Below are 10279 nucleotides of genomic sequence, written 5' to 3' on the forward strand. Positions count from 1 at the left end.
CACCCAGCTTTTTTTTAAAGTATTTATTTTATGTACATTGGTGTCTTGCTGCATGTATGTCTGTGTGAGGGCATCAGATCCCCTGGAACTGGATCTACAGACAGCTGTGAGCTGCCATGTGGCTGCTAAGAATTGAACCTGGGTCCTCTAAAAGAGCCAGTGCTCCCAACTGCTGAGCCATCTCCCCTCCTGGGACTCCTAAGGATGGTGATTTGGGGCTGCTAATTATAGAAATTCTGAAAGAATAACTCAGAGCTATGGTTCTTGAGTGGGAGCACCAGGAAGAGATACAGCCCACTCAGTGACTGCCTCCTCTTTGTCTGGCTTCTAGATGGTAATGCTGTTTCTGTATAATTCCACCATGAGCTGCAGAAGTCCCCGGGACTGGGAACAGTTTGAATATAGGATTCAGGTAGGCTCCTGTGCCTTCCTCCCACTTGTCAGCCCAGCTGAAGTTCCCTTTCCCGATCATTTCTCTTTAAATAAAAGTTATTATTGTCTGAAAAGTTACTGTTTGTAGTAATGACAGCCATCATTGTTTAAAACAAGAAGTAGAAACTGTTGAAGTATGAAGAAGGAAATGACATCCGTAATCTCATCCTTATATACAGCTGTTAATTTTTTAAAGGATTGACTTTTGAGGCCTTTTATGTGCCTGGTTTTAATTGTCCTCTGTATTTGAAGAATATGTAGAAGTGATTTCCTTTTCTTACGTGTCCCCATGGGTGTACTTGCCGTCCCACTCTGGGAGGGAAGAGCAAGTAGAGCCAGCGTGTTGTAGGACAGGCCTTGGAGTTTCAGCTTTGGCGGGGGGTGGGGTGGGGGGGAGATCCAGAAAGCCCTGGGGGTTTAGCGCTGCTGTAATAAGTTCTAAACGCTCCTTCTGAGGTGTCCTCAACACCACAGTGATGTTTTTTTTTCTCCCCCTGGGCCCAGGCTGAGTTAGCTGTCATCCTGAAGTTTATGCTGGATCATGAGGATTCACTAAACTTCACTGAGGACCTGGAGAATTTCTTGGAGAAAGGTGAGTAGGGTCACGTGTGAGGATCCACTCCCTCTCTGAACAGAGAACTGGTAGGGTCATCTGACCCCACACATGACACAGTTGGTACTCAGGCATGTCAGTGTGACGGAAGGTGATTTCTGAGCCACATCATTTAAAGTGGCTCCCTGCTGCCTGACGGTTCAGTAGGGCGCTTGTACTGCAGTGATCTCATCTGCATTAGGGTGATCCGGACTCACATCATTATGTTTTGCTTTTTACTTACTTTATCTTTATATGTATGAGTGTTTGCTTGCATATAAGTCTGTATACCATGTGTATGCCTGGTGCCCACAGAGGCCAGAGGAGGGTGTTGGGTGCTCTGGAATTGAGCTAACAACTCAGACTTGTAAGCTATCATATGGATGATGGGTCTTGAATTTGAGTCTTCTTGAACTGCTAAGCCAGCTCTCCATCTCCTTGGCTTAGAAGTGGGAGAGAAAAGGTTTTCCCTCATGCTCTAGGTGGGAGGCAGGTATATAAAAACCAGTTAAGCCTGAGAAGGGGACCAAGTGTAAATGTGGCAGTTATCTCCCCAAATGAGAGTTCTTCATGTCTCATGAAGATGTTAGTTAGCTCCTGCTACTAGGACTCTGAGCCTTCTAGTTCTGGGCAAATTCTCTTCTGGCTGTTGAACTTAGGAGGGATTCTTCACATTCATGTCCATGGGGTGGAGCTCTTGAGAATGGGAGTCTAGAATGTAAGGAAGCTCTCTCAGTCAGATGCAAGTCTTCAGGTCAGTTTGTCGGCCATGGGAGCTGCAGGTGGACAGAGCAGAGACGCCCTCTCCCATGTCTGGGAGGAAGAAGAGGAAGGACTAGAGGTGGTGAAAGCTGAAGAAAGCGGTCATGGGAACCAAGAGAAGAGAGTATTTTGTACCTTGGTGATACAAAGCAGGTGTGGAAGTGTCCCCAGAGGCTGGCTGTATCGATCAGGCTGTTAGGTCTGTGGGCAGATGGGTGCTGGGCTGTCATGATGCCTCTGCAGAGCTGACATGAGGACTTGTTCCAGTTCCTGAGTGTGAGAGGAATGTCCTCACTCCGCCATGCTCTTTTGAGTACTTTGCTCTGAGAAAGTGGAAGCCCTGAACTTATTCTTAGTTAAAGACCTTGACATTGTGGGTCTGGTTTTGCCTGGTAATTGCCTCTTGAGTTTAGGTGCCTACAGATTCACACCTACTAAGGTAGTGGTTCCCTGTTATGTGAAAGTGAAAATCTATTCACCCCTTACTAACTCTCCTTGGTTTGTTTGTCTGTTTCTTACCCCTAGTTCCTTACAAATATTCCAGTACTGTCTCTGAAGAGCTTTCTCCACCCAGCCACCAGGCCAAGAAGAAGATTCGTTTCTTAGAACTTCAGAGGATCGCCTCATCTTCCAGTGAGAACAAGTATGTCCTGGGCCTCTTCCTGGCATGGTGTCTCCACAGCCATGCCATGCAGTCAGTCCGTGGATCCTGGAGGCTAAGCTGTTAGCCAGTCCTTTATACCATTAGGAAAGACTTCGAGGGTGCTGTTTATTTGGGATCTGTTGGGAGTTAGTCCTCCCTCAAAAGCAGTTTCCTGCTGGGCAGTGACACAGGCAGATCTCTCTGAGTTTGAGGCTAGCCTGGTCTACAGAGTGAGTTCCAGGTCAGCCATAGCTACCCAGTTAAACCCTGTCTCGAAAAACAAGAAAACAATAAATGAATGAAAGAAAGAAAAAAGAAAAAAAGGCAGTTTCCTGTTTGTGGAAACTTCTTCCTTTCAAAATACATGTCTCCAGTTCTTCAGCCAAGAAATGAAGACTTGGAGAAGGGAGAAGAAAAGTTTTTCCAGTCATGTTCTGCAAGCTGGCTGCCTCCTGCTCACATGAGATAGCTTGGCAGATAGAACCCAGGCACATTGGCCTTCCAAACCAGTGTTGACTATGGTCACTGGTGCTGTCCGTCCCTAGCTGCTGCTGCTTACTTCATCTGTTAGGCTCTTACCCTGTTATCTTTGCCATCTTTCCTTAGCTTCCTCTCAGGTTCTCCATCCTCCCCTATGGGCGACATCCTGCAGACCCCACAGTTCCAGATGAGACGGCTGAAGAAACAGCTGGCAGATGAGAGGAAGAACAGGGATGAGCTGGAGCTGGAGCTGTCTGAGAGCCTGAAGCTGCTCACTGAGAAGGGTGGGTACCTGACCAAGTGCTGGTGATGTTTGCGCCCAGGGAAGCTCACCATCCTGTCCCTTCTGCTGACGCCTGTTCTGTTCCTGCACCATGTCCTTCTCTGAGGGATGGACACTGTGTGCCTTCTTTGCTCTTTTCCTGTCCCCTGGTTCTGACTCTCGCCTTCGCTCCTGCCCTGGGCAGATGCACAGATAGCCATGATGCAGCACCGTATTGACCACCTGGCTCTGCTGAATGAGAAGCAGGCAGCCAGCTCGCAGGAATCTGGAGAGCTTGAGGAGCTCCGTGGCAAGAATGAGAGGTACGACTCTCCCTGCCTTCCTTCCAGCTTCCGGTCCCTGCTGGCCCAGTTAGGGCCCCAGTGTTCTGATTGTTCTTCTTCTGGCAGCCTTACCGTGCGACTGCATGAGACTTTGAAGCGGTATCAGAACCTGAAGACAGAGAAGAACCAGATGGATCGAAAGATTAGCCAGCTTTCTGAGGAAAATGGGGACCTTTCCTTTAAAGTGAGTAGGGCTACTTAGAGGTCCCTCAGGGCTGAGGTGGTCAGAAGCTTCCCCAAGAAGGTTGATGTTGCAAGGAGAGAGGCCACTTGGTCTTTCCCAGCTGCTCAGCCCTGAAATAACCACACAAACTATGTTATTTAAAACATTGCTTGGCTCATTAGCTCTAGCTTCTTATTGGCTAACACTTTTCTTAATTTAACCCATTTCTAGTAATCTGTGTTTCGCCACGAGGCTGTGGCTTATTGACATCTGTCTCTGGCGCCTCCATGACTTCTCTCTGACTCCGCCCTTCTCCCCAGCCTACAGCCTAGCCTTCCCCACCTACCTAAGTTCTGTTCTTCCCTGCCATGTGCTTAAAGCAGTTCTTTATTCAGTAACCAATAAAAGCAACATACAGACAGAAGGACCTCCCACATCAGGTTGAGAAGACTGTCCTGAATCTTTAGTCCTTCCCGAAATCTACCTGCGTGCTTAGTCACTTTGCTTGTTATTGCCTCCTGCAAGGGTGCTCAGGAGCCCTAAATATTGATGTGTGGTCCTGAATGAGAGATCTAATTGGCTGTGATTGGGTTGGGGATGGGGGAAGGATCTTTAGGGGCTCCAGGGCCTGGGCTTCGAGTCACAGTTGGAGAGGGGTGCCAGCTTTCACTGTTCATGTCTCAGTTGCGAGAGTCTGCCAGCCACTTGCGTCAGCTGCAGGGTGCATATGACGAACTGATGGAGGAGCACAGCAAGGCTTCTCAGGAGTGGGCAGAGAAGCAGACTCATCTGGAAAATGAGCTCAGCACAGCCCTCCAGGATAAGGTAACCCCTGGCCGGGGAGCTGGCCACAACTTTATACATAAAATTCATCACTTTGCTGAGTCCTGGAGTGATGAGTTGACTCGTCAAAGTTTAGCAGTGTGTTGTGATAGGTTGAGTGTAGTATTACCTGTGAACTCTGTGAGGTGCAAAGTATGGGTTTTGGAAAAGTTAAACAATCTGTAAGGGGAATGATACCCTGCTAACTATTTGTGAGATGAAAGGGTGACTCGTTATGAATTCTGGTCCGGTATTCTTTGCTGAAATGCTTGATATCATGAGTGTATCAGAGATAGGTTTTCTCATTTTGGAATGTTTGCCTAGACATTATAAGTTACTTGTCCCTTAATCCAGAACCTAAATCACTCTAAAATAAGAGTGATTTGATTTAATTTTACAGCAGCCTCGCTCTGTAGCCCAAACTGTCTTTGGACTCAGTCTTCCAGTCTGGCTCCTGTGTGCCAGAGTTACAGGCTTCTCCCACAGTGCACTTACAAAATCCAGAACTTTTTCAGTATCTTATTGGAGCTCAGAAAGTTTTGGATTTGAGATTTCAGGCTAGGGATGCCCAATCCACGCTGCTGCTGCCTCTAAGAGCTCAGTTCTGCCACTTGCTGATGGTGTAGCTCTCGAGCATAGCACTTAGAATCTGGGAAGCAGGAGCTTCTTTTGTTACAGAGACAGTAACAGCTCCCTCCCAGACTGGTGGGTGGATTAGCAGTTGAGTGGCATATCCATCACGTTGCCTTGTGCCCACAATTGAGGGGAGGTCGATGTGGGCTGGGTCAGATGGTGCCTAGGCCATTCTTTAAGCATTTGAGTATATGTGAGTCAAGGCTTGCCTGAGGGAGGCTATGTAACGAGGAGACTGAGCGCGCAAGCTTTGCATATTTTTGTCTTAATTCATCCATGGAATTAGGAGTAAAAAGTCAGGATCCCATAAAGTCCAGACCCATGGTTTCTTTTTTGTTGATGATATTTTTGAGACAGGGTCTTGGAGCCCAGGTTGGTCTTTCAACTCTTGTTCCTCATGTCTCAGTCTTTTGAGTTTTGGGGAGCCATCGTTCCCAGCTCAGACTCATGGTTTCTGAGAGATGTTCTCCTGAGCCAAGGCAAGGGGAGATCTAGGTGAGGTGAGGGCTTGTTTGGTGGTCAGCTGACTATTCTGTCCTCTGTTCACATGGGTCTCTTGTTTACTCCCAGAAATACCTTGAGGAGAAGAATGAGATACTTCAGGGAAAGCTTTCCCAGCTGGAAGAACGAGCAGCTCAGCTGTGGGAGAGCCCAGCCCAGGAGAAGGGTGAGGTGCTGGGTGACGCCTTACAGGTAGGAATAGACAGAATCGGCCAGGCAATTTGATGGGTTTGGTTCTTGGTGTTCTCTTGATCCCCATTTGTCTCTATCCTAACAGCTGGAAACTCTGAAGCAAGAGACAGCCAAACTTGCTGCAGACAACACCCAGCTCCAAGCCCGCATAGAGACACTGGAGTGTGAACGAGGCCAACAGGAAGCCCAGCTGCTTGCTGAGCGGGGCCACTTTGAAGAAGAAAAGCAGCAACTGGCCAGCTTGATTGCAGACCTGCAGAGCTCCATCTCCAACCTCAGCCAAGCCAAGGAGGAGCTGGAGCAGGCCTCCCAGGCTCAAGAGGCTCAGCTAACTGCCCAGGTGACCTCCCTGCAGCAACAGCAGGAACAAGAACTGACCAGCCTGAAAGAACAGGCGAAAAAGGAACAGTCTCAGATGGTACAGACCTTGCGAGAGCAGGAACAGGTCGCCCAGAGCCTCCGCCAGCAGGTGGAGCAGCTGAGCAGCAGCCTGAAGCTGAAGGAGCAGCAATTGCAGGAAGCAGCCAAGGAGCAGGAGGCAGCCAGGCGGGATCACGCCCAACAACTGGCCACTGTTGCCGAGGCTCAAGAGGCCTCTCTAAGGGAACGGGATGCTGCTCGCCAGCAGCTGGAAACATTGGAGAAGGAGAAAACTGCCAAGCTAGAGAGCCTGCAGCAGCAACTTGAAGCTGCCAATGAAGCTAGGGACAGTGCACAGACCTCAGCCACACAGGTCCAGCAAGAAAAGGCAGAGCTGAGTCAAAAGCTAGGAGAACTCCAGGCCTGCATAGAAGCTGCCCACCAGGAACAGCGTCAGGTCCACGCTCACGTGACAGAGCTGGAGGCCCAGCTGAAGGCTGAGCAGCAAAGAGTGACTGAGCGAGAAAAGGTGATCCAGGAGAAGGCCCAGCTCCAGGAGCAGTTCCAGGCCCTCGAGGAGACTTTGAAGATCACCAGGCGCAGCCTGGAAGAGGAGAAGTGCAGGGCTGCAGAGGCCCTGGAGAAGCAGCAGCGCTACATTGCTGAGATGGAGGCTGAGTCCCGAAGCCTGAGGGAGCAGCGTGAGCAGGAACAGAAGGAGACAGAACAGAAGGCCGAGCGAAAGGGGCTGGAGGCCAGGCTCCAGCAGCTGGAGGAGACTCATCGGGCAGAGATAGAAGCCTTGCGGCATGAGCTGGCAGAGGCCACAGCCTCCCAGCACAGAGCTGAGAGTGAGAGCCAACAGCTCATCAGGGAGGTTGACAGCTGGCAGAAGCGGTTTGAAGCCAGACAGCAAGAGGAAGCAAAATACAGTGCCCTGTTCCAGGAACAACTGAGGGCTTTGAAGGGGGATGGTGAGAAGGCTGGCCAGGAGGCACAGGAGGAGGCCGTGGAGAGCCACAGTGAGGGCCAGCAGCAGAGTCCTCTAGCCCAGCTTCATGCCAACCTGGCCAGAGCTCTCCAGCAGGTTCAGGAGAAAGAAGTCAGGGCCCAGAAGCTGGCAGATGATCTCTCAACTCTGCAGGAGAAGATGGCTGCCACGAACAAGGAGGTGGCCTGCCTGACGACCTTGTTGGTCAAGGCAGGTGAGCAGCAGGAAATGGCCTCACTGGAGTTACTCAAAGAGCTCCCGGGGGCCGGAAACAGAGAGCCTGACTGGATAGAAGAACAGCAGGGGCGGCCATTCTCCAGTACACAAGCCACACTAAAGGCTCTGGAGCGTGAGGCTGAGCAGATGGGCAGTGAAGTGGAGAGGCTGCGGGCAGCACTGATGAAGAGTCAGGGGCAGCAGCAAGAGGAGCGTGGGCAGCAGGAGAGGGAGGTAGCACGGCTGACCCAGGGGTGGGACCAGGCCCAGGCAGACCTGGCTCAGGAGAAGGCAGCCAAGGCAGAGCTTGAGATGCGGCTGCAGAATACCCTCAATGAGCCGCATGTGGAGTTCACTGCCCTGCAAGAAGCCCTGGCCCATGCCCTGAAGGAAAAGGAAGACAAAGACCAGGAGCTTGCCAAGCTTCGTGGGCAAGAGGCAGCTCAAAGAACAGAGCTGAAGGAGCTTCAGCAGACTTTGGAACAACTGAAAGGGAGTACTGGGGGAGAAGACGCTTCTGGCCCAGGAACCCAGTTGGAGACAGCCGGGAAGACAGAGGTACCAGGCCCCACGTTAGAGGCACTTCGGGCAGAGGTCAGCAAGCTGGAGCAGCAGTGCCAGCAGCAGCAGCAGCAGGTCGAAGGCCTGACACACAGCCTGGAGTCTGAGCGTGCTTCCCGGGCTGAGCAGGACAAAGCCCTGGAGACATTGCAGGGCCAGTTAGAGGAGACGGCTCGGGAGCTAGGGCACAGTCAAGCCTCCTCAGCTTCAGCTCAGAGAGAGTTGACAGCCCTCCGGGCCAAAGCCCAGGACCACAGCAAAGCCGAGGAAGAGTGGAAGGCCCAAGTGGCCCGTGGCCAGCAGGAGGCAGAGAGAAAAAGCAGTCTTATCAGCAGCTTAGAAGAGGAGGTGTCCATCCTGAACCGCCAAGTCCTAGAGAAAGAGGGAGAGAGCAAGGAGCTGAAGCGCCTGGTTGTCGCAGAATCAGAAAAGAGCCAGAAGCTGGAAGAGAGGCTGCGCCTGCTTCAGGTGGAAACAGCCAGCAGTAGTGCCAGAGCAGCGGAACGCAGCTCAGCTCTACGAGAGGAGGTCCAGAGCCTCCGGGAGGAGGGAGAGAAACAACGCGTCATTTCAGAGAACTTGCGGCAAGAGCTAGCCTTACAGGCAGAGCGAGCGGAGGAGCTGGGCCAGGAGTTGAAGGCCTGGCAGGAGAAGTTCTTCCAAAAGGAGCAAGCGCTCTCTGCCCTGCAGCTGGAGCACACTAACACACAGGCCCTTGTAAGCGAGCTGCTTCCTGCCAAGCACCTTTGTCAGCAGCTGCAAGCGGAGCAGGCAGCTGCCGAGAAGCGCCATCGGGAGGAGATAGAGCAGAGCAAACAGGTAGCTGGTGGGCTTCAGGCAGAGCTAATGCGGGTACAAAGGGAGCTTGGAGAGCTAGGGCCTTTGCGGCAGAAGGTGGTTGAGCAGGAGCGAACAGCCCAGCAGCTGCAGGCAGAGAAGGCCAGCTATGCAGAACAGCTGAGTGTGCTGAAGAAGGCTCATGGCCTGTTGGCAGAGGAGAACCGGGGGCTGGGAGAGCGGGCCAACCTTGGCCGGCAGTTTCTGGAAGTGGAGCTAGATCAAGACCGGGAGAGGTATGTCCAGGAGCTGGCAGCTGTGCGTACTGATGCTGAGACCCATCTGGCTGAAGTGCGGCAAGAAGCACAGAGTACTACCCGGGAACTGGAGGCCATGACTGCCAAGTACGAAGGTGCCAAAGTGAAGGTCCTAGAGGAAAGGCAGAGATTCCAAGAAGAGAGGCAGAAACTCACTGCCCAGGTAAGGTGTCGTGCAGTGTCCTCTGTGTGCTGTACCCCCCCCCACACACACACACTCACACACCTCTGGACTACAGTAGCAGGGAAGGGCAGTGACAGACAGACTGCAAAGTCTGTCCTACAGAGAATGTTCGCGCTGGCCTGTGCTGGTGTGCACCTGTCAGCTGGAGGACTGAATTTGAGGCCACTTTGGTTACATAGTCAGACCCTGTTTGAACTCCCACAGTCCTCCCCCCCCCCATAAGGAAAATATCTATGGCCTCCTTTTCCTTGAAAGCTGATTCTAAAGAGTCAAGTTGAAGCAGGCAAACTGACTGTTTGGTGTTTTAAAACAGGATCTGATGTAACCCGGCTAGTCTCAAATTCACAACTTAGAGATGGCCTTGAGCACTTGATCTTTCTGCCTTCTCCTCCCTAGTATTGTGAAAACCTAGCTCCAACTGGCTTCCCTCCCTCCTTTCTCCCCTTCCTCCCTCCCTCTCCCTCTCCCCCCTCCCCTTTCTCTCTGTCTTCCTCTCTGTAGTCTCTGAGAACAGTATCAGAGCCCATTGAGGTCAGTCTGGCCCCATCTCACTGTCTCCATTGCTTCTCCCCATGCACAGGTGGAGCAGCTAGAGCTATTTCAGAGAGAGCAGACTAAGCAGGTAATGCCTGGGGTTCTCGATAGATGCTGGCTGCTTAAGCGGTGACCAGTCTTGGTGCATGGCCCCGGCTGCAACTTGCTCCGCCAGCTCCTATTGTGAACTGTTTGTGAAAGGGGCGGGGCCAAGCCATGGAGTCCAGGCCCAGGCTGCCCAGGAGGACAGTGTTACAGGTCCTCTCTTGGGCCTCATCCTACCCAGCCAGGTCGGCCTCTTCCCTTCTGCACTTTCTTTCACCTGCCAGAGACAAGGGGTAGCAGAGCTTCATCTTTTCCAGGCCTGCACTGGTGACAGAGTCAATTCTTGTGATTCCAAAAACTCCAAAGTCTTGCTGGGCGATGGTGGCGCACGCCTTTAATCCCAGCACTTGGGAGGCAGAGGCAGGCGGATCTCTGTGAGTTCGAGACCAGCCTGGTCTACAGAGCTAG

General features: G+C 51.9%; 1 protein-coding gene across 7 annotated transcripts in view; it reads left to right on the forward strand.

Annotated features, from left to right (window-relative positions):
- Nucleotides 1-10279, forward strand: part of Numa1 (nuclear mitotic apparatus protein 1) — a 78106-nt gene that overhangs the window by 57191 nt on the left and 10636 nt on the right. For 6 of the 7 annotated variants that reach the window (XM_005368798.1, XM_026790102.1, XM_026790101.1 and 3 more), the window contains 10 exons: nucleotides 332-412; nucleotides 937-1024; nucleotides 2312-2429; nucleotides 3036-3193; nucleotides 3377-3494; nucleotides 3582-3699; nucleotides 4363-4503; nucleotides 5704-5826; nucleotides 5912-9211; nucleotides 9813-9854. In XM_005368798.1, the coding sequence (XP_005368855.1) occupies nucleotides 332-412; nucleotides 937-1024; nucleotides 2312-2429; nucleotides 3036-3193; nucleotides 3377-3494; nucleotides 3582-3699; nucleotides 4363-4503; nucleotides 5704-5826; nucleotides 5912-9211; nucleotides 9813-9854 (4287 nt within the window). The remainder of the gene's footprint in view (nucleotides 1-331; nucleotides 413-936; nucleotides 1025-2311; nucleotides 2430-3035; nucleotides 3194-3376; nucleotides 3495-3581; nucleotides 3700-4362; nucleotides 4504-5703; nucleotides 5827-5911; nucleotides 9212-9812; nucleotides 9855-10279) is intronic. The other variant, XM_026790103.1, reaches the window with a different exon arrangement.

Source organism: Microtus ochrogaster, unplaced genomic scaffold (genome assembly GCF_000317375.1).
Source record: "Microtus ochrogaster isolate Prairie Vole_2 unplaced genomic scaffold, MicOch1.0 UNK41, whole genome shotgun sequence".
Classification (NCBI taxonomy): domain Eukaryota; kingdom Metazoa; phylum Chordata; class Mammalia; order Rodentia; family Cricetidae; genus Microtus; species Microtus ochrogaster.